This window comes from Acinonyx jubatus, chromosome B1 (assembly GCF_027475565.1).
Source record: "Acinonyx jubatus isolate Ajub_Pintada_27869175 chromosome B1, VMU_Ajub_asm_v1.0, whole genome shotgun sequence".
NCBI classification, from domain to species: domain Eukaryota; kingdom Metazoa; phylum Chordata; class Mammalia; order Carnivora; family Felidae; genus Acinonyx; species Acinonyx jubatus.
Window position 1 is genome coordinate 30,449,771 of NC_069382.1, and position 24,464 is coordinate 30,474,234.

The following is a 24,464-nucleotide window of genomic DNA, read 5'->3' on the forward strand; positions in this document are numbered from 1 at the left end:
CGTTTCATTGGTGGAACAGACAATTTAAAAATATTTCATGATATTGGGGCGTCTGGCTGGCTCAGTCAGTTAAGCGTCCAACTCTTGATGTTGGCCCAGGTCATGATCTCACAGTTCATGAGTTTGAGCCCCGAGTCAGGCTCTGCTGTCACCACAGAGTCTGCTTGGGTTTCTCTCTCTCTCCCTCTATCTCTGCCCCTCCCCACTCGTTTGCTTTTTCTCTCTCAAAATGAATAGATAAACTTAAAAAAATAAAATATTTCATAACATTACACTGTATGTTAACTAATTGGAATTTAAATAAAAAGTTGGAGAAAAGGGGAAAAAAAGAAAAATGTTTCAGAAAGTGACAAGAGTTGATAAGGAATAAAAAGGAATAACATGAGCTCATGTGACAGGGATCCTGACGTGGGGGGTAGGGGGGAGTCGGTGAAAGAGGTATTCCTTAGATAATATGCTCAGGTAAAGCATCTCAGAGGAGGGATATAAAAGAGAAAGATCTAGACAGGCAATCCCAAGGGAAGAGCATCCCCAGAAGGGAAAATCAAGCATTAAGACTTTGAGTTTGGGAAATCTTGGCAGTTTGAGAAATAACAAAGAAGCTCAGCATGGCTATGAGATACTTTATTGCCAAAAGGCAGAGGCCAGCTCCTTGTAGTCCTTGGCAGGGATTTAATTCTTTACTCCGATGAGGAAAAGCGGTATTTTCTGTAAAATGGGCTTCTTGGCACCCAATCTCATGGAGCACCTGTACATGAAAAACTAGCACAATGTTTTAGCACATAGTAGACACTCATTATAGTTCATTGTCATTGTCATCACCATATTGCCATTATTTTTTAAAATTTTTTTAATGTTTTTTATTTATTCTTGAGAAAGACAGAGCATGAGTGAGGGAGGGGCAGAGTAAGAGAGGGACACAGAATCCGAAGCAGGCTCCAGGCTCTGAGCTGTCAGCACAGAGCCTGACACGGGGTTCGAACTCACAAGCTGCGAGATCATGACCTGAGCCAAAGTCGGATTCTCAACCGACTGAGCCACCCAGGCGCCCCGCCATTATTTTTTTTATTAGGGGCACAAGAGCAAAAAGACATCTCTTCCCCAGAGAGAACTAAGTCTGTATGTATCAAAGAAACATAGAAAAATTTCTTATCATATGACCCAGATTTCTTTTTCTAGAAATTTGTCTTGAGAAAATCTTCCTTAATGTGCCTTCCAAACCTACCCACGCATTTGTTTTATAGTTATTTATATAGAGAAAACTTGGAAAGACCAAAACTTCAAATTAGGAAGGGTAGACAAATAAGTTTTATTATATTTACATGATGAAATACTTTACGATGCCGTGAAAAATAGTGTTCTGGGGTAAAAATAAAGTAGAAAAATGTTCATGATACAGTAAGTGGAAAAATTATGGTCACAAAAGCGTGTGCTATAAATACAGTCCCGGTTGTTTAAAGTGTGTTCTTATTTCTAGATCATAGCATAACAGTTTGACTTTTGTTTCGCGTGTGTGCACGTTCACACGCGTGTATGTGGGCGCCGTGATTACGGATGGTACAGAGTGTGCACGCTGAGCGTGTGTTAGTTGTAGCATTGTTGAAATTTTTTTTTAAGTTTATTTATTTATTTTGAGGAAGAGCCAGCATGGGGGGGGAGGGGCAGCAGGGGACGGAGAGAGAATCCCGAGCAGGCACTGCATTGCCGGCACAGAGCCTGATGTGGGACCGAACACAGGAAGCTGTGAGATCACCACCTGAGCCAAAACCAAGAGTCAGACGCTTACCCGACTGAGCCACCCAGGCACCCCGGTTTTACAATTTTTTTACACAATATTTTTTTAACATACTTGCTATGATGGTTCTTTTTTTCTTTTTTATTATTAAAAAAATACTTTTAAGGTTTATTTTGAGAGAGAGAGAGAAAAGCATGAGCGGGGGAGGGGCAGAGAACGAGGGAGACACAGAATCCGAAGCAGGCTCCAGGCTCTGAGCTGTCCGCAGAGTCCGACGTGGGGCTCGAACTCATGAACTGTGAGGACATGACCTGAGCTGATGTCGGACGCTCAACTGACTGAGCCACCCCGGTGCCCTGCTATGATCTTTCTCAAACTATTTTAGTGTCTAAACACAAACTAATTCGAAAAAGAAAGTGAATATAAATGTTTATGTTAAGAAGTTTCTGGAAATTTCTTAATAATGGATTCAATACTGCTTCATTTTTGGTGTCTAAACCAGGATCTCATTTTGCCTGTGGGAATTCAGTGGTAAACACTGAGTACCGTTTAGCCGCAGAGAAGCCAGACAGCGGGCAGTGCAGATTTACAGCAAGTTTGGTATTAGGGGGTGCCGTGCAGGATCCGGAGCCCCGCAGAATTGGGTTAGAACTCAGCTTCACTGGCTGATGGTTCTTTGGAAACTCATTAAACTCCCTAAGTTCCAGTTTCCTCGTCTGTACACTGGGGAGAAACAGTATACACCTCACAGGGTGTGTGATAAGGCAAAGCACGAGGTCATGCACTTAATATGAAGCCAGAAACTCCAACGTGCTCAGTAAATTTCATCTGTTATTCTAGTCATTACTCCTAAAATCACCACCATCCCCTTCATGGTGTTCTGAAGAACTCTGGTAGGTATTATGAGCTCGGGAAACTTTAAAAGCCTTAAAACCTTAAAAACAAAATCAAACCATATCTAACTCCTAGGAGCCTTTTCATCTACAACAGACAAAAGCAGGAAACAGAAGGGCCTGGTGTGGTAGAAAGGCCAGATGTCCCTTCACGGGGGAAGAGCGCCAGAGAGAAATGCGGTGTAATTAATACGTGGCCCTAGCTCTGGTCTGGACACAGCACACCTTGGACAGGCACCTATCGTTTGCCTAATAGGACTCAAGCTGGTCCAAGAAAACCTCCGGGTGAACAAAATTACCTTTCTTTTTTGTAACCAAAATTAAGTATTATTGGACAACAGGCTATCCAAGAAATGTGAACATATGTCAATGGGAATGTACCTTTTCCCCAGTACACTGAATAAGGTACTCGAAGTACTTGGGGATCTCAGAGCAGCCTGGCTGGTCATGGTTTAAGAAGATAATGGAGTCCACAGGCTATCAAGGAGGGCTCACAGGTGGCCCGAGCCTTAGAGCCAGAACAGGAAGTCCAGGCACATCTCACTACGAAGATAGACCCATCACAGATACTCAGAACAGTTGGTTTCTGACCTTGAGAAGTCTCCCTGCAGGTTAAAAATAGACCAGGTGAAGACACAATGAATAACCAGGATACTCTGAAAGATGCAGAGTTGGTACAATGGAAGAAGATAGAGCTCAGATGTAATGAATGCTTACAACCCAACACCATGCCCACAAGTATGTGGGAACTGAGGCACAGGCAAGGGAAGAAACTTGCTCTCAGCAGTGGACTTGTAAGTGAACTGCCAGGATTTCTTTCCCAGGGAACACAGAGTGGCAAAAGCCTGTGGCAGGAATCAGTAATTTTATGCAGCAAGATAGACGGTGACTATTTCCATCTCCTGTCCTTCGCTTTCCCCTTTATGCTCCATGTTGAAGGATTACGGATCTCAGTTCTCCTTGTAGGCTGGACTTTGTCTGGTGTTTCTTTACAAGTGGTCAGGCCCACCTTCTGAGCTAATCTTACCTGATTGTTTTTAAGCAAACTTTATTAATAGAGTTTTATCAAAAGGTTCTTTGACAGAATATAGTGTTTGTGGTTTTTCACATGGCCAACCATGTCTATCCTGAACAAACAAAATTATTAACACTCAAGAATGGATTTCTATTTTAATCACTTGAGTTCTACATGTCTCTGCTTTCTGAAAAATAGTACATGAAATGTGTGATTAATTTTCTTTGCCACTCAGATGATTGTTTTTGTACTGAACTTTGAGTACTGTAACACTGTGCACTAATTTCGCTATAAAGCCGGTAAAACACAGACTGACTCTTTTTTTATATATAAATTTTTTTTAATGTTTATTTATTTTTGAGACAGAGAGAGACAGAGCATGAATGGGGGAGGGGCAGAGAGAGAGGGAGACACAGAATTGGAAGCAGGCTCCAGGCTCTGAGCCATCAGCCCAGAGCCTGATGCGGGGCTCGAACTCACGAACCGTGAGATCGTGACCTGAGCTGAAGTCGGACGCTCAACCGACTGAGCCACCCAGGCGCCCCACAGACTGACTCTTAAGGCAGCATAATCTGAGGGTTAAAAGCATGAGCTTTGGCATCAGACAAGCCTGGATTTGAATCTGAGCCCAGACATTTCCTTTAGTTGTCAGTTAAACTCCTTGAGCCTCAGTTTCTTCATCTGTAAAATGAGGTTGATAATGTAGTCACATAGGGCTGTACAGGGGAATTAAATGGGATAATGTTTGGAAAATAACTTGCATGCAAGTTATATGTCTGGCATATAATAAGTGTTCGATGAATGTCAATTTTATTCAGATAGTTACTAAGCACCTACAATGCACCAAGTACAATTCCTATCTTGATGAAAGTTATATGTATAGGGAAAGACATTAAGCAAATCAATACACATGTAATCTTACAAAAATAAGTGTGACAGGTACAATGAATGAAAAGCATAGGAGGCTTTGGTAGCATTAAACAAGAGAACTTCTCTTAGCCTGTAATCTGGGGTATGCGAATGTACAGAAGGAGATCACAGATAGTTTTCCTGAAGAACTGGAATTTAGGCAAAGACCTAAAGGATGAAGAGGAATGAGCACTGCAAAGGGGATAGAAATGGAGATAATATTCCATGCAAAGAGAACAGGAAGTGCAAAGGTCCCGGGGCAGAGAAGCATTCCATGAATCCAGAGAAGATCAGAGTGATCAGAGGAGGAGTCAAGGAAGGTATGCAAGACAGGAAAGAGGGAAGGAAGACCAGAACATTTGACTTGATGAACCATGTTAGTGCTTTTGGATTTTATCTAAGAGCACTGGGAAGTAGCTGAGACATATAAGCAGAGATGTCACCGAATTGGAGTTGCATTTCATAAAGATCATCCTAAAGAAAAGAGAGGATTATGCATGCATGCAGGAGACCAATGACAGGGATCCTACAGGTGACAGATTAGGCCATGACATGGATATAGAGAGATGTGGAAAGGCTTGGATGACATTAGGTGGTATAATCTACTGGAGATATCAAGAACAAGGTACTGGGACCAAGTTTTTGTCACAAACAAGTGAGTGAATGTTAATAATCATTTTTAGAGATAGGGAATGCTAGAAGACAAGCAGATTAGAGAGTGTCATTGTACATACATTAATATCAAAGCTCCTGTAGATATCTAAGTAGAAATGCATATGTGGGTCATGAGCTCAACAAGTGAACAAGGACCTCAAAGTATACACTTGATATCCAAATGCTAGCTACCGAGATATTAATTTTGAAAGTGTCCATATTTTTGGAGGGCCTGGGTGGCTCAGTTGGTTAAGCATCCAGGTTGGACTCAGGTCATGATCTCACGGTTCATGGGTTCGAGCCCCGTGCTGGGCTCTGTGCTGACAGCTCAGAGCCTGGAGCCTGCTTCGGATTCTGTGTCTCCCTCTCTCTCTGCCGCTCCCTGCTCATACTCTGTCTCTCTCTGTCTCAAAAGTAAATAAAACATTTTAAAAATTAAAAAAAAAAAGAAAGTGTCCATATTTTTTAGAGGCAGTTCTCGGAGAGCTCCCAAGTAATTGGACATATGTCTTCTCTTGCACTGAAAAATTTTAATGGATTAATAATGGAAAGATTCTGAAGTGAAGACCAGAGTTATTAGTCTAGTCCTCCTACTCACCAGTTCTGCAACCCTGAGCAAGTGTCTTACCCTTTCTGCATCCTTATCCATTTGTAGCCCAGATGTCAGGTTGGCTTTTGGTGCCTCGAGAGTTTACAGGAGGTAGCTACAAATGACTTCAACAACAATTTAGATCAAAATGTGTATATTGGATCCCAAGTAGCTAGTGAATAAAATTTAGGAATTCTTGAAACGTAGGTAGATTAGTCCCACTCACAGAAAAATGTAAGTCATGCTAAGCAAATCATTTGTCAGATCCAGTGACATGTCCATAACCTTATATGGGTGTACCTCTTAAAATGCTTCTGGTGCACAACATCTTTACTGCCACATTGGAAAGGAAGCAAGACGTTCAGAACAACCAACTTTCCTTCCCCAGTGGTGTTGGCTTTCTTCGGAAGTTTCAAAACTTCAGGGTTAGAATGTACCTTAAAGAATATCTTCATAGGATGTTTTATGATGCTTGAATTCCCAGTATGACACCTCAGAGATGGGTATTCCAGGATGTTTCCATTGATGGGAAGAACAACTTCCAGGAAAGCCCGAATCTGCCTTCCTCCAGCTTCTAGCCATTGGTCAGAAGTCGAAGCCAGACCAATGTCCTGGTCTCCTAGTTGGCCTCCCTGCCCCTAGCGGCTGCCCTCTTTAGAAATTCCTAGATAAATATGAGTCTTATGGGGAAAAAAAACTTGGAAAATGGAAGCCTGCCGGAGCCTGCAGGTTCAAACACATTTCTGTGCCATCCACTCGCTAACACTGATACCTGTCTTGAGGCACAACGTGGAGCTAACCTCTGCCTCACCAGAATCAAATTGGAATATGCAAAAACAGTGAGGGTCATTATTTTCTCTTTTTTACAGTTTATTTATTTATTTATTTATTTATTTATTTATTTATTTTTTGAGAGAGAGCGACAGCGCGTGCAGGGGAGGGGCAGAGAGAGGAGGAGAGAGAATCCCAAGCTGGCTCCGCGCTGTCAGCGCAGAGCCCAACACGGGGCTCGAACTCACGAACTGTGAGATCACGACCGGAGCCGAAACCAAGAGTCAGATGCTTCACCCACTTAGCAACCCAGGCGCCCCCCCAAGTATCATTAGTTTCATTTTGACAAACTACGGGAGCTTTCTTCTCTTCCCGTGAAAATTTGTCTATGGATGAAAGACAAATTGACAACCACAGCCAGGTAAAAGTCCTGTGGCTCTAACGCTTGCCCAGGGAATGAGCCCAGCTGTGCTGGAGGTGCTCAGGAAGGCTCTGGGTCCAAGCAGCACATCCAGAAATTATCGTTTGTACTTATCAGATGTGTTCTGAATTAATCACCTAATCTGAGCAAACACAGCGTGGGCATTTCAGAGGGGAATCACGACAGCTGGGAGCAGCCTTTCCCTAGAAATGGCACTGTTTTTGGTAACGGAACATCACAACACGCAGCAAGGATTGGTTCTTTTCGGGCTGCCCCAAATACACTTGCCCCTGTCTTTGGCTCTTCTTCACCAGTTTCCTTGTTTATTTTTCAAGCATCTTTATTCCTGACTCTGGAATTTTGCAGAACTTTCTGAACCACTGTCATCACGACCACTGGGACAGTTAGAAATTCATGAGTGGTTTCTCTTCTCTGGCCTTAGGAAGACTTTTTAGTGGGCATGGTTTCTTCTGGTTGCCACATATTTATTTCTTAGGATTAAACTATGATACATCAACCACTGTGACCCCAAACCACATCCTAGTGAACTAAAGATACCGTATCAGTCGGTTAACAGTTATGCAGACGTTCAACTCCTGTTGGTTATAATTTTCTACTTCTCTGTAATACTAACTAGAGTCTTTGGGCACTTGGGTCACCATCTCTACTAACTAGTTATCTAGCAAAGTCTCCCAAACCTGTGGACTTCATAAGTGCTCGTACAGAATTTGAACTTGATCTTGAATTCAGTGGAGAGTCATTGAAATGATTTGATCAAGGAAGAGATGATCAAGTTTGCTTTCCTAGAATCTCTCCGGCTACCGTGTAGACAGTAGGTTGGAAGGAGGTAAGGCTGGAAATTAGTGAGGTGAACAGATGGTCCTAGCTGGAGATGATGGTGGCCTGGACTAGAATGGATGGCGACAAGGAGAAAGAAGTTTCAGCAGTCTGGACTGGGAGATTGAGGGATGTCACAGAGGAGTGGGAGACTGAAAGGTTGAGGGTGATAGTGGGCTTCCAGTTGGGACAGCTTAGGGGAAAGGGTGCCATCTACTGAGGATGGATGGAGGAGAGAAGGAACAGCAGGTTTTGTGAGAGACAGTGAGTTCCGTTTGGTCATGTTAAGGATGAAATTATTTGGAAACATCAGGAAAGATGTCCAGTAATAGTTGTATATGCAGAACTGGAGCTCAGGAGCCAGATATGCCCTAGGATAGAGGTTTGACAGTCGTCTAGGCAAAGAAGGAAATCGAAACCATGGAAATGGACGAGCTTCCCCGATGGCTTTCTCCCCTGTTTGAATATCAGACGGTTCTCAGTTGCGACTACAGAAGGTTTGCCCAAGTTTGAAAAGAGTGAGGTTGTCCACTGCCAGCAAAACTGAGATTTCTCAATATTGCATCTATTATGAAAGACAGAAGCATGGTCAGTTCTTTGTTTCAAAGATGTCTGTAATTAAAACAGTGCCATACTCTATTGCCTTTTTATTTTTTATTTTTTTAAGCTTATTTATTTATTTTGAGAGATAGCAGGCAGGGAAGGGGCAGAGAGACGGTGGGGACAGAGAATCGCAAGCAGGCCCCGTGCTGTCAGCATGGAGCCCCATGCGGGGCTCGAACTCATGACCCAAGATCATGACCTGAGCCAAAACCGAGAGTCAGACACTTAACCGACTGGGCCACCCAGGCACCCCCTATTGCCTTTTCAAATTAAAGAGAAAAAGTTTCCAATCCCTTTTGCATTTTAAAATTGGTTTGCCCAGCTGTATTTAGAAGCCATATTATAGCTTCCCAAAAGACACTGTATATTTTGAAAACAAGCTATTAAAATACCTATGCGTGTATGTTATGTCAGTTCGAATACCCCCTGTTTTTGGTGGAAGTGAGGCACTCAGCTGGTCTGGTCCAGCTTGAGCCTAGGACTGGGGAGAGGTGGCAGGGGTCCACAGCCCCCCCCCCCCCACACACACACACAACCGTGCTCCCTGGCTTACCTTGGGCAGGGGCGGGGGGGATGCCAGAGCTGGGAATAGAGATCAAAGTATTCTTCAGATTCTGCCTTAGACAGAGCTAGATGATATTCCTGGAGGATGGCCATAGTATCAGGGCACATACCTCTGGGTGACCCGGTGAGAGGACCTAGTGTGTCATTTCCAAGTAGGGAATTATCCGGAGAACTCGGATTTGGCCTCTTTACAGGCAGTCCAGAACCCAAAGTCCATCTGCCTGCTCGCCTGTTTACCTCTTACTACAAAAGCACCAGCCAACTCACCCGTGTCCTTTCTGGCAAGACTCTGGAATGAAACCTGCCTGAGCCTTTAAGCTGAATGTGAAGGGACATCGTGCTGAGAAACTCCCGTGCTTCCTCCCTGGGTGACCGATTTGGGTCGTTCATGTCACCGCGTCGGATTTGTGGTGTTTGGCCTTGGATTTGCATTCTACGAATATGAGAGGCTGCTGTCGTAATTACAGGCTCCGACGTTGCCTACAAGACCCCATAAAATATCTTTATAAGTACTAGAAGTAATAATTTCATGAAGTGCCTGCGACTTAGCTGTACAAAATTATTTGTAGAATGGTTTTGTTTTCATGTAAATATGAGCGCCTCACAGATGGGGAAGATAAAGTGTTGGAATGCGAGTTAAGACAGCCCGCTTTCTCCACATAAGCATATGTTTCCAGCTGTGAGCAATTGAAGCCGGAGTTTGATTCAAAATGCCATTTTCTCCCATCAACAAGTGTCAGCCCCTAATGCAGCAAACATTTACTGAGAACTGTGTTCATCACTAAGGGAGATGTGAGGGACAAGAAGCGGTGTGTGTCTTTAGAGAGACTAGAACCGTAAGGATTGAACATGTCACTTGTTCACTGGTGTTTATCATGGCTTACCGTGTGCCATAAACTGTCAGAGGTGTTGAGGAAACGGCAGCGAAATGGAAAGGCAGGAACTTCTGCCCCTCAGGGAGTTTGTATTCAAGAAAAGCTGGGGGGAAAGAAATAAGTATAGAAATGAGTCAGCGGTCAGAGTGGCTAAAATGAACAAATCAGGTGACTAAAGAGGCTGGCGAGGATGTGGAGAAACGGGAACCCTCTTGCACCGTTGGTGGGAATGCAAATTGGTGCAGCCGCTCTGGAAAACAGTGTGGAGGTTCCTCAAAAAACTAAAAATAGATCTACCCTATGACCCAGCAAAGCACTGCTAGGAATTTACCCAAGGGATCCAGGAGTGCTGATGCATAGGGGGACATGTACCCCAGTGTTTATAGCAGCACTTTCAACAATAGCCAAATTATGGAAAGAGCCTAAATGTCCATCAACTGACAAATGGATAAAGATCTGGCTTACATATACAATGGAATACTACTTGGCAATGAGAAAGAATGAAATCTGGCCATTTGCAGCAACATGGATGGAACTGGAGGGTATTATGCTAAATGAAATAAGTTAGGCAGAGAAAGACAGATACCATATGTTTTCATTCACATGTGGATCTTGAGAAACTTAACAGAAGACCAGGGGAGAGGGGAAGGGGAGAAAAAAAGTCATAGGGAGGGAGGGAGGCAAACCATGAGAGGCTCTTAAGGACTGAGAACGAACTGAGGGTTGATGGGGGTGGGGGAGAGGGGAAAGTGGGTGATGGGCACAGAGGAGGGCACCTGTTGGGATGAGACCTGGGTGTTGTATGGAAATCAATTTGACAATAAATTATATTTTATTTTAAAAAAGAAGGTGGTGATGAGTGCTATAGAGAAAAGCAGTGAGGTCCAGTGATTAGGGGGAATGGGGGAAAAGACAAGATAGACTGCCATGCGGAAGGGTTCATGAATGAGCTGGAGTTTGAACACAGCTTTGAAGTTGGATCATCCGAATAGATTCCAGATGGATGGAGGTAGGGGAGAGGGACAGTCCTGAGAGAGAAGCAGGAGAATGAAGGGGAGAGCCATCATCACGTGGATAGATTAACCAAATTACGGTGAACAGTCTGCCATGGCCAATAGAAAGCCTTGGTGTTGGAAATTCGCAATTCAATTTCACGAGCATTTAGTGGAAGTACTCACAGGATGTAACCTCCAAGAACAGGAACCTTATGCATTTTCCTGACCATTCTAGCTCCAGTATCTACAAAAGGCTGTCTGATTGAGGATGCTAAGTGCATCATTTGTTACATGAATGAATAATGGGTGAGGAGGTTGTGCAAGGCTGGTGAAAACCAAATGATGAAGGGCCTTGAGTGACAGGTGATGAGTTTGTATTTGATCTTGTGATCAGCCCAAAGATAATTCACAACACGCATCCTGACAGATCTCACCATTATGAGGTTCCCTTAACTGTATTACTGAGCCTTTTGGAACTCCTCCCTTCCTTTTTGTTATTTGTGAAAATTTTTCCTCGTGGCTTCCAGCCGTTGCTTCTCTTTCTGTCCCATCCCCTTGGAGATGACCAGGTGACCAGCATCATAGCCACTCAGCAGCCCCCATATTACCAAGGGGCATGGGGGCCCTGGAGCTGCCAGCAGGCTGACCATGCTGTGCTCCGTGCCAAAGAGCAAATGCCATTCTTGCTCCGTGTGACTCACTATCGGTGGGCCTCCGTGTTGCATGTGTCCCTCATGGGTGTATCTCATGACCACAGCCCTTGGATGTCTCCTCTCAGCCCTTCTTCCCCTCCAGCTGAGGCACAAATCTCCAGGAAGGACATTAGGATGTCCTCCGCAAAACCTAGCCCCAAACCTTGGGTTCCCTCCCTTCCGGTCTGCCGTCTTCCCTTCCAGCGATCCCTCACAGGGTTCCTTAATCATCTCGCTTGACCAAGTGACTGGCCATTTGCAGCAAGATGGATGGAACTGGAGGGTATTATGCTAAATGAAATAAGTCAGGCAGAGAAAGACAGATACCATCTCACTTTTGACCACTTCAGTTTTCCTCGACGTTGAATGCTTTTATAGGGGGCAAGGGGTGGCAACGATGGCCTGGTGCAAACCTTTCATTTTACAGACGTGGAAACTGAGGCTCGGGAAGGGAGAGTGGCTCACCCAGCTTTAAACAGCGATCCGCGCCTTCTTGGTCCCTGGTCCCGACGAGGCTGCAGGGTGATGACTGGGCACTGTTGGCTTAACAGTGGTCAAGGCTGGAAGGGAAGAGACGCTCCATGCTCTGCCTCCATAATGCAGGGGTGCTGGGACAGGTGTGGAGGCAAAAGGCAAGTCTTAAAGGTGTTTCAAAGGCAAACGTCAGTGAGGCTTGGGGACCGGTTGCAATGTAAGAGGCAGAGAGGAGGAGGAGGAGGAGTCAAGTACGCATCCTCCTTTCGGACACCGAGCCAGACCCTGGAGTGGCACTCCAGTAAGCACAACAGCCTGGGCCTCTTGCATGCTCCGGAGGGTAAGACGATCAAAGAAAACTTATGTGGGACGGAGTCAAAACGTCCACGCTTCCAGTTGTAACACAAGTAAGTCAGAGGCTGTGGTGTACGGCATGTGACCACAGTTCATAACACTGTATTGCAGACTTGAAAGGTGCTAAGAGTAAATCTGAAGAGTCCTCATCACGAGAAAAAAAAAAAAGTTTGAGAACGTACAAACCACGACACGCGCCACGGAAGAAAGCAACCACGCCAGGCTGAGGACTACTCTTCTTCAGACCGGGTGGTTGGAGGAAGCTTGTGTGGACGGATGACGTTTCAGACGGGAGACCCGAAACAAGGGTGACCCTAACGAACGTGGTAACGTTTGGGAAATAAACTGGTTCGTGAAAGGAGAGCACTTTTAAGGAAACCACCAGTAAAAGAACAAGATGACGTAATCGCTAGCATTTTCCCAAGTCAAGTTGTGCTTTGTGAAGTAAAGGAGGAAAAAATCTCGCTGGCTTTTGGAAGCGTTTGAATTATGGATTCATTTCAAAAGGAAACACACTGCACGAGGTGCTCTTTAGGGTCTGACACAGCTGGACACGAGTTCTTCTCCCCGAGTTATCGCGGGGGTTGGGGCCAAACACGGGTGATCTGGAAGACCCAGTCCCCTTTTCTGAAAGGAGAAATGCTGGTTGGGGCTTTGACAACTGGTGAGAGAAGCCTTTTGTAGAGCTTTGATTTGAGCAGCCTGGACTCCTCCAGAGCAAAATCCCTAATTCTGCAGAGCCACGCTTGGCCAGCCAGAAGGGTCTCATAAAGAGTGTCTCCCGATTGGGGTGCCTGGGTGGCTCAGTTGGTTAAGCGTCCTACTCTCATTTTTGGCTCAGGTCATGATCTCACAGTTCATGGAATCAAGCCCCGCATCGGGCTCTTTGCTGACCTTGTGGAGCCTGTTTGGGATTCCCTCTCCTGGGGATTCACTGACCTTCTCCCCATGCTTGGAACATGCGGGGTGCTTTTCTGCCTCAGGGCCTTTGCATCAACTCTTCCCTCTACCTAGAACCCTCAGCTGTTTCTCATCCTTTAGAACAAAACTTAAATTTCACCTCCATCAGGCCTGCCCTGAGCATCAGATCTAAAGAATCCCTCTCTCTCTGCCCCTCCCCCCTCACGCTTTCTCTCTCAAAATAAATAAATTAACTTTTTAAAAAACGTGTCTCCCACTTGCAGAACTGTGAGGTATGAGAGAATGCCTCCCCAGGTGACCTCTTTTCTCGCCTGGGCTGGAAGAAACAGTGGTTCTTGACAACAGAAACCGGAGACTAATGTATTCCAGTCCCTGGGGAAAGGGAAAAGGGCCAGCACTGCCCTCCACACTGGGCAGTCCCCGAAGCACCCCAGGTTTCTTCTGTTCCGTGCCGTGTGCATCTTTCCCCTACTCACTGCACCCTGCCACACTTCAGCCTTCCTCGGCTTGACTGCTATCCCAGCTTGCTGCCAGAAAGTTCAGAAAAGACTCAACATACTAACTCTCTAAGAGGAGCAACCATATCATTTCCCTAACATGCGCAAGCCCAGAGCTCAGTTAAATAGAAAAGAGCAGGTCCTTCTACAGAGGTGTTGAACTAACATCGTCTTGCCCCATTTGTAAGCTTAATGCTGTCATCAGGATGAATGGGCTCAGTGAGGTACACTGGCCAGCGGTACGGCTGGTTCTCAGTAGCTGGGAGCCAGGCTTAGCCAACTTTTGTGTCCCCGAGACCACAATGAGAAGCCAATGGAAGCTGAATCCTCTTTTCTCAGGAAAATGAGTCTCCGTACATACACAGACTTGTATTTCACTTCATGGGAGGCCTATCCATGAATCTTAGGTTGAGAGCCTGGGGTTCCAGCTCATGGTTCATCTGGCCAGCATTGTTAGATATTGTGACCATCATTCTAGGTGGATAACCTAAAGACGCCTGTCTGGCTGAGGACTGCTCAAAGGTGGTCCCTGGATGAACCTCAGGAGGGCTCAGACATGTCACTGTGACAGCCAAGCTGGGAGCCCAACCCAGAGACATCTGGTAGATTCTGGGATGATAAGAAACTTGGGCCTGTGCTTACCCTCTGATTCCTATAGCTTTCCACTGGGATTTTGTTCAATGGGGCAGAGTTTGCTTCTTGGTAAGAAGATGCCAACCGACCTGGCCTGAATGTTGCTTGGACCAGGACTTCCTGGTCTGGGGAGCTGGCCGCCTCTTCGTAGGACAGCTCGGATCTCTCCTCTGTTTATTGGATGCATACCAGTCACATTAGACTGGTACCACACTCACAGAGAGACCACTGTTTGGACGGGGAGAAACAATGAGGGTCATTTTCTCCCATGGTCACATAACATTAGCTGCTTCTTTTGGAGTCCACAGTTTTTTTAATTGGAGTCATCTAAACCCCAAGTTTCAGAATGTGATACCCTGCAGATGGGCTGTTCCAAGATCATCGCCTACTGTGCTTTTTTCCAGTGTCTGAAGAGTACTTTACGGGTTTTTAAATGCTGTCATTATTGATGGTGCTGCTCTCCTCCCCTTTGCGTCTCATTATCTCTGAAAGACCTGTCGTCATCCTATGACAACAGCTGGACCTAATTGCCATTAACACGTCCGTGCCATGGTGGGGTTGCTAAATGGCACACAACGCCAGGAGCAGAAATGGGTGAAGCAGAGCAGAATCTGGGTCTGGGCCTGGCAGGACCACAAATGAGCCAGGTGATTTTGTGGGAACCATTCCTCTCCTCGGCCTTACCGTCTTCATCTGTTAAGGAAGGAAGGCAGTGGTGGCTAGGCTCTACGTTTCTGCCAGTCTCCGCATTCTGGCATTCCGTGACTCCAGCTAATTAGGGCTTATCATAGCCCAGAGTCTCTCAAAGTTGTCATTAAGGTAAATGTCAAGTTTTCAGTTGGGTGAAATGAAGCATGGAAGCTGGGAGGTAAGAACTGAGAAGACTGACTCATAGCTTTCTGCTTCCATACCAAGTCACCCTGATTCTGAGAGAGTTGAACTGCAGAGGAAGCTTCTAATTACCAGTGCTGGGTTGGAATTTGAGAACTCCATTTGTATCCTCACCGCCTTTTAGAGTGAGCTGCGCTGGCAGAAAACTCATTAAGGAGACCAACACTGGCAGAAAAATTGGTTTTCTCTTGTGTTGGGGGCATTGAGAGAAAACACCTAAAATGTGACTAGAAGTGGCCAAGACTTAATGTCCATGGCTCCCAGTGTCCCCTATCATAAGCCTACAGATGAAGCCTGGATCAGAAATGAAAGGTCACGTGTTCCCAATGGAGAGGACACTGAGTGACGAGTCATAAATGGTGTCATTTGAAATCATCAGCTTCAATTTCCCCTTGAAATCCAGAGGCCTTGACAGTGGAGGTGAGGATTCTGAACATTCACTTCAAGGGTGCAGATGTTAATGGTGCTTGGGGATGAACTCATCTGATCAACTTTCAGTTGACCAAGATGTTTGGAGCGTCCCCAAAAAAAAAGAGTCAGAAATTCTGTAGCAGGACCAAATGGTGGAAGGGAACTCAGTGGAATGGTGAAAGAGTCCCTAGGGACTCGAGGCTTTTCCAAAGCTCAAGACTTTACCCAGGCAGGTGCACAAGCAAGAGATGACCTGACCTGAAGGGGGAGGGGTTCAGAGAAGTAAGCTGGGAGCAGTTTGCTCCCTTCGAAGCAGAGTCTGAACAGGGAGTGCTGAGGAACACAAGAAACCAATGGAGACAAGAGACATAGAAGCCCCTATGCTCACGTGGGTAACTCAAAACTCTGGCTCTTCCTAGGAAGCCCGATGAGAAAAACTATAGTGTTAGATACCAGATGATGCAGCAAGGAGAAAACGATAGTGAGACCCTATTACAGAGAAAACCAGAGGGTTGAACAGAAGCTGGGCAGAAAAAGGGAAAGAAAAAAGAGCAGCAGAAGAAGGAAAGCACCAGCAAGAATAGAAATACAGGGCTAGAGCTGTCAAGCAGAGAAGAAAGCCAGGCCACGTCCAGGAAGCAGAATCATGGAGAGGACAGGGGTCGGCCATTCAATCAGTAGTTACTGGGAGGAGGCCTTCGAGATGCAAGCACTGTGCTGGGTTCTAGAGCTCCCCGAGCGAGCAACCCTGATACAGCACAGGTTCAGATGGGGCTTATGGTCTAGTCAGAGGTACCCAGGTCAGAGGCGCCCAGATCAGAGATGTCAGTCCCCCAACCGGTGGGTTCGTCCCTGGTGCCCCACGCCATGGTGGGTGGAAAGCAGGGGGTAGCACGATCCAGGAGCCTTCCCATCCTAAAAAGCATCGTCATCATCAAGAAGAAAGGGATCTGAGAAGAAATGGAAGCTGGGGATAGAAATAGTGGGGATTGCCAAGAAGACAGTGCCTGAGTGGGAAGGTTTGGACAGAGAAGGATGGCTGGATGAAGGGACCCCACTCGGGACCAGGCAGCAGCAACTGTTTTCCAAGCCGGATCCCAGCACAATCTGCCCTTCCTAGGGGAGGAAAAATGAACGGCAAAAAGAGATTGAAAGATGTGAATAAGGAAGGAAACACCCCATGCTGGCTTTTCTCACCTTTTTGGAAAGTTCCTGAAGGAAGTGCAGTTGTGAGTACCTCTCCTAATTTCCGCCAGCAGCTGCTGAAAGAGAATCACCCCCAAGGGAGGATGAACATCGCCAGCAGGAGAAGTGGATCCCACGACCTGCTCCTGTGGGATTGTCAGATTGGGAATGGGCAGATAGATTAGGTTTAGATACATCCAGGTGCTGTCACACACTTAATGGAATAAATTAAAAGGGGTCATTTATGGAAAGGCCTCTTGTCCAGAAAAATCTCCCAATCAGTCTGAAAAGCCAACGTCTAGAGACTTACTTAAATTACCCAAGACAATATGTCCAGAACATTAAAGCTGGAGACCATCTGACATTCCAATCTTGGTGTAAATGCATTTTAACCACCTCCCTGTCTCACCCTATACCCTAGCTGCAGGGAGGAGATGGTGTTTTGAGCACATAAAAGGGGAGACCAGTATTTACCTCTTAAATTGTGGACACAGCAGGAAGGCCAGTATAGAGAAAGCCCAAGCGCTCAGCTCTGGGTCCGCCAGGCCTGGAGTTCAAGGAGGTTCAAGGGACAGAAGAGATTTATTGAGATTTATGAATGCAAAACTGGGCTCTGTGAGCATAGTGACCTTGAAGGGATTGTGGGAAATTCCAGGGTTCCCAAATCCCTTTATTAGCATTCACATTCACAATTCATATATATTTTTCTTTGCTATTGACATTTTTCAAATAAGAGAAATACACTCCCCTGCCTACCTGATTTACAGAATGGTGAGATCCCCAGACAAGGTGTGCCCTGTTCATACATCCTCATTAAGCCCAGGCCAAGACATGTCTTTGTGAAGAGTGTTCACTTAATCATGTCACGGGCACTTTTAGAAAGAAATAGTGGACAATATAGGCATCGTAATGTTAAGATGATTTTTTTTTTCTAGAACTGACCGTATTCACACGAAACCACCAGTCATGTTGGCAATGGCCACTTTCTCCACCCCTCAAATGAAGCTTGAAAACACATCTCTCCAATTTTGCTTCCCCCAACTGTACACTTCACTCCCCATACACCATCTTCTTTCCCAAGAGGCGTGTTATTCCAGTATATTTTGAGATCCCATAAGGGAACATAGGTCCTAAAGTTTTAGACATAATAAATGCTCCCATAACCACCGTCCCATTTTGTCTTCTTCGGTTCTGCAATATTTAAGTTCACTTTTTGCTTGTAGTTGTGAGATCCGCTGCTAAATTTCAAGACAACGTTTGCCAGAGTGGATTTTCAGTGCACCCAGTAGTCTGTCATGACTCTGATGGGTCTGTCAAGCAGAGAGAAAAAGAGAGACAGGAAATCAAGATCTTAGGCTGAAGCAAAAGAAAAAAAAAGGTTGTGCAGAGAATAAAGAACACCGTGAGTCCTTTACCCATCCCTACATTAGTGATTATCCATGAAGCTTGTGACAACCTCTTCGATCATTATTTTTTAAATTTGAAAATTGACAAATTAAATAAGATAAGCCCTAAGACTGTTCATGCGTTAAGTCTCCATGGCTTTGTCACTGTGCTACCAAGAGCTACGTGACCATTACTGTATAAGATGTAAAGAGGTCTGCAACTTGGTTCCTCCCGTGTAAATTAATGGATAAGACTTGAACAGGTAAAGAGGATGGGAAGGAGCATTTGAGACATCGGGTCCCGACTTAAGAGGACAAAAAATGGGCAACAGTTGCAGGAAAGCAGTGCATGCGGTTAGAGTAAATATATTAATGGCAGAAAGCTAGCTTACGTGGAGTACTTTGGAAGACCCTGAAGCATTTGGCAGCCATTACAGCATGTCGAGCAGGGAGGCCTCAAAAGGCAGCATCAAAAATAATCGGCATAATTTCAGCGTGGTAGAAAACCACTGGCCAAAAGTTGGCAAAGCCAGTATTTTGTGCATGCTGGATTCTCATTAAAACATACAACTCCCCTGCTCAGGAGAGAAGAGATTCGCAATTATTTAGGCTGTGTCTATATAACACCCCATCGAGGAACAAAGGGCATATTTAGGTATTCCCATTTCGATATGGATTATTTTAATGGATTCCAACTTGTTTTTAAATTCAGTCAAAACAACTTGGATGTGCCGACTCAGCCGAAATTTCATCGTCTTATTATTTAAAGTTGCGTCGCCGCCATCGCGTGGTGTTTCATCATGGAGAACTGGTGCATACCCACCCGATGGGTCGGTTCCCTTAATACGTATTGCACACGTGAACCAGGTGAGAAGGGTCTCCGAGGATACAACGAAAGGGCTACATTCAGAGGGGCTAGCCGGTCAAATGAGAAACCCAAGTGCATTTGGAATCATTTGAAACATTTTAGAGAGACGAAAGTATGTGTGTGCTTTTATTTGCTTGTTTCCCTAGCCAATTGGCCTGTTGGCTTGCAAATAATGTGGATGACTCTGTGTGTTTTCTTCTAGGGTCTTTCTTCCCTGATTTCAAGCCCTCAGAAACAGTTTTTAAAATAGCGTTTTGGCTCGGATACCTAAACAGCTGCATCAACCCTATTATATACCCATGCTCCAGTCAAGAGTTTAAAAAGGCCTTTCAGAATGTCTTGAGAATCCAGTGTCTCCGCAGAAAGCAATCTTCCAAACACGCCCTGAGCTATACCCTGCACCCACCCAGCCATGCCCTGGAGGGCCAACACAAGGACCTGGTGCGCATTCCAGTGGGATCGGGAGAGACCTTCTATAAGATCTCCAAGACGGATGGGGTCTGTGAGTGGAAATTTTTCTCTTCGATGCCCCGTGAATCTGCCAGGATTACAGTGTCCAAAGACCAATCAGCCTGCACCACAGCCCGGGTGAGAAGTAAAAGCTTTTTGCAGGTGTGCTGCTGTATGGGGCCCTCCACCCCCAGCCATGGAGAGAACCACCAAGTTCCAACCATTAAGATCCACACCATCTCCCTCAGTGAAAATGGGGAGGAAGTCTAGAGGACAGGAAAGGTCAGAAGGAAGGCAGGGGGCGGGGGATGATCTTAGGCACCCACCCCACTTCCTACTCGGAAGGCCAGTTCACTCTTCCTGGATGACAAGACGGGACCATCAGACCAGGGACCATGTGGGAACGGAGTGGGGGAGGAGACCTTGGGCAGTGGGTAAGGCTCAGGGAAGAAGGGGGATGTCACACGACCATCCAGCTCTAAATGACGATAAACAGCATTTCCTTGAGGCTAATGCTCTCGCGGTCATCCTCTGAGGCCGCTTTCCACGTCTGGCCCTTGCAACGAAAACCACCATGGGAAACAGAATGTCATACACAATCCAAAAGACTATAAATATAAGGTTATGATTTCATCACGAATATTTTGAGCACACACTCTAAGTTTGGAGCTATTTCTTGATGGAGTGAGGGGGATTTTATTCTCAGGCTAAACTTACTGACAGCCACGTTGGATATTTACAAGGAGAGGGCCTGGAGAGGAAGAGCCTTAAGATGGAGGCCAACATCCAGGCACATTCTTTCGAGAGCGCATTTTAAACTCCACCATTTCTGATCCGTCCAGTTGCTTAACTTGGGTGAAACGTGGCAGTGAGGTTTACCTTTTGCAGCAGTTTGACTGGATGCTGCCCCTGATTCCCTAAAGATGAGGGGGAGGGGGCACTCATTTTGCCTCGGAATTAATGGAGGCACATCCTCTATGCTCGGGTCTAGATAGTTGGGGAAAAGGTGGCTTTTCCTGATAGGAGACAGTAGAGGTGAGGGCCCGTTTTTTCAACTTACTGCTACAGAAAAAATTCCAGTAGCCAATGCCAAGATCAAATCGAGGAAGGCTTCTTGTGAAACCTACTTAAAGATCAAGAGGTTGGGGTGGAGTGGGTGCTGATTTCATGCTAAGAGGCTGCATACTTACTGCACAGCCTTTTTGATGTGGCTTAGAAAGGCTTTTCTTGGCAAATGGCTTACTTTTTCCAGAACTCCATTATGAAAATTCAGAGCTTGCAGTCCTTTGAAAGGCACATCCTGACTTCCGTTTTTTCTCAGCTGCTTCGCTACCGCATAATGAATGAGGTTCAAGGTCCTGAATGCACATGCAGCCTGGTGGAATGAGCCTTATGATCCAGGGATACCCTTCCCGAACTTTGAAAGATACACACGCTTAGCTTGAGAGGAGACTGACTGGTCACCAGAAAACCATCTAAAGGAGGAATTTGCAAATAGTTTTTGACAGAGGCCCATTGCTTCTGGTAAAAGATCCAGGAACCTGTTCACTTCATCTATCCCCACTTTCTACAGGGATGTGGGGAACTTGCTTTATGTGTTCCAAATTTTGGTAAACCTTCATAACTCTGAATATTACTAAAGATGAAGATGATTATGATATGCAAAAATTAAAATATTTTTCACGTGCCACAGTAAGAATTTAAAATATGACTTATGTTTTTAGAATAATTCTGGACTAGAATCACTGGTCTAAAAACTACTGGTCGACCATTTCTGTGGCCTCTTCCCCCCACTTGAGTAATTTCCTCTTAAGAATTCCCAAGGAGATTGCAGCCCTTGTTTAACTTTCACAGCAAAGGTAGGAGCTTGTGATCTTTTCTTCTTCCCTCGCAGCACAATGATAATTTCTTCAAGTGCGCCTTGAAGGCTAATACCTTTGCACACTGCCATGGGGCGGGGGCGGCGGATGTTTGCATGTGGATTTGAGTTCGTGGCTGGTTGTGCCGGGACCTAAAATATTTTGCCTTTTCAGCCCTTTCTGGAGAATGTCCTCTTGCTGACCAGACACACACACTATGTATGCCTTGTGCTTATAACTTTGATTCTGGCATTAGATATTGGCTGGATTTTTAGACTCTGGGCCTGTCTGCATGTCCCATAACAGCTCTACCAGATGTGGGTGTCCTATTATGGACGTAAGCATCAAGAAAGGACTTGAACATACAAAACTTCTCTTCTGCCTTGACACGAAAGATAAGTTTCATTGTTGACAAGAGTTTCGTCCAGGATCTGAATTTTAAAAACCACTTTTCCCAGGCTCCCTTTTACAGGAACAGCATCCCCGGGAAAAGAATGGTAAATGTTTTGTTTCCGTAAAATACGGCTCTCTTAGACACATTTCCAGACACATGTAAATTTTAGGTTTTATTTGGGGAGGGAGGGGATGGGGAGGAGCAGAGAGACAGGAGAGAGAGAATCCCAAGCAGGCTCTGCACAGCCCCCACAGGGTTCGATCTCATGACCGTGAGAGCGTGACCTGAGCCCACATCAAGAGTTGAATGCTTAACTGACTGAGTCACCCAGGTGCCCCTAAATGTTGGATTTTAGAAAGCTAAGGATCACCAGAAAGCCAGCATTAATGCCATTTCTAATCAAAACAAGCAGCTAGAAAATCTTTCGGTCATCAGATAAAAGCCATGACAATTGTATTCATGTGAAACTATCCATAAATAAATTATCTGCTACACTCTTCACCAATCACACTCCCTCCAGGGAGGCAAACTTTAACATTTATTTCCTTTCCCATAACATGATATTAAGTATAAACATGCCAATTTTACAAGAAATTGATAATGTCACCCAAGACTTAGTCAAAGTGGGATAAACAATACTTGAGTTATATTTTACTCATCCACAAAAATCTCTGTACCTTTGAGCATGCCAAAAACTCTCCAAAATGGTCACAGTTAAACAAATGATTGTCATATTTATACTCACATGTTTACTGCTTCTATTTGTAGTTTGAAGACTTTACCCAGAGTAACAGTGGTCAAAATGTTTTCTCAAATGTGTTATAAAAAGCAGTTGCTTTGAGACTGTCTGAACATCACAAAGAATCAACTTGACATAATGGGATGGGCAAAATTTGAGTTGCTTCTGCAGTTCAAATTGCATGCCTTAAGAAAGACCTTGGATGTCTGTACTCAGACATTTCCCCAAGTTACTGCAAGGATTTCAGGAGAGCACTTTGCTTGTCACAGTTTTCTTCCTCTTGCCTCACTTGTGTCTCATCCAAGACCACTCTGCTGTCATCATTTTGTGTATGCTAACGCTCCCCAAAATATTAAGGCTTTGAACTCTCACTACCTACCTGGGATCATCCATCCATGGTGGACAGCGATGTTTGGATAAATAAATATATTCTTAAGGCTTTTTTGTTAGGTTCTTTGGTGTGCCGGGCATTGGCAGGGCGTCTTGTACCCCGTTATCTCTAAATCTCATATCAATTTCACGTTTCTATTATAGAGATAAAAATCTGAGCGTTAAGAGTGATTAAAGATTTGCTATAGGCCAGTGAGGGACCATGATTCAGTCCTGGAGCTGCCTATAATGCTAAAGTCTTACCTGTTTCTCCCAGTGCCTCTGCCCCCTAATTAGTAGGGGTGAATGCTCCCCAGTTTAGATTGGATATGCTGAGGATACGAAACTACACCCAAATGTTTTAATGTCTTGTCTCTTTGGGATTTGCCTTCCATTTAACCTCAGTAAATGTGTTGCCCAACTCCACCCCAGCCAAATCCCCCCCAAACAGATCATAATTAGAGGATCTCGTGTGTACAATTCTACCTTTCAGACTGCAACAATTTTTAGGGGATAATGACACGGTAAGTTATTCAGGCCTGGCAAGAAAGACAAATTATATCAAACTGGGAGAAGATGGGCATATAACAGAATGCAGAAGAGGCTTCATTGACCCAGAATGGCAAAACACGGTTGTGGGTATGGCAAAACACATTGTGTAGTAAGTTGATGTTCTTGACTACCAGCCACAGTTAATTGGCACACCTTCAGGAAGTAGATCTCTTTTCAAAACAGACCAAAAACAGATACAACATTACTCTCACCTGTATTCCAACGTCATTTGGGGTTGTGTTTTTTGTTTTTTGTTTTTTTTTTTTTTTTGAGTCGAAGAGAGAGAAGGAATTGTAGCTATATCTCCAGGAATTACGGAGCCCAGAGAGCATATCAATCATGTGGATTTCATATCAGTCCCTATAAGGAAATGGCTCAGAATGCTGATCCCCAGGTAGCCAGACACATAGGCAACCCTTGAAAATGAAGAATCAGGTGGCATCCGTGGCTATGGATTAGCTGGCATTCACCTGTTCTTGGATTTCCTTTTGCAAATGAAAGCTTTATGCCCTGAGTATCTCAGATTGCCTCACCCCCTCAAAGTGAAATGTCACGCAGACCTTCTGACCCAGTAGGTCTCGTGGTCCCGGCCTGGGAACGAGAACATTTTCGCAACTATCTGCCGGGGCAGGTAATCATTCGCTCATTAATCGCAGCTACTTGATCACGGCTTGACAAACATTCTCATTTGCTTCTGGGGTTGGTTCTGCACAGGTCCCCTTGCCAAAAGAGATGCTGCCTCTACGTATGAGTGCTTGTTGACTTAATTAAGGAAAGAGCTCTGCTCGTCAGCAAAAGGGAGAAGGGAGCCCAAGCACATGGAAGGTAACTCCGCCAGCAAAACTAGGGTGACCCAAAAGAAGGCAGTGGTGGCCAGTAGGAAGGCATCAGAGGTGTGCTCACCGTTGATCTGATTTCTTTTTATACTA

The 24,464-nt window shown here is 45.1% G+C and overlaps 1 protein-coding gene across 7 annotated transcripts in view; it reads left to right on the plus strand.

Annotated features, from left to right (window-relative positions):
- ADRA1A (adrenoceptor alpha 1A) overlaps positions 1–24,464 on the plus strand; it is a 109,436-nt gene that overhangs the window by 83,298 nt on the left and 1,674 nt on the right. For 3 of the 7 annotated variants that reach the window (XM_053216400.1, XM_027077354.2, XM_027077356.2), the window contains one exon: positions 19,375–20,627. In XM_053216400.1, coding sequence (XP_053072375.1) covers positions 19,375–19,892 — 518 coding nt within the window. In that variant the 3' untranslated portion in view covers positions 19,893–20,627. Of the gene's footprint in view, positions 1–19,374; positions 20,628–24,249; positions 24,361–24,464 lie in introns of those variants that run through there. The other 4 variants (XR_008295931.1, XM_053216399.1, XM_015062666.3 and 1 more) reach the window with 4 other exon arrangements.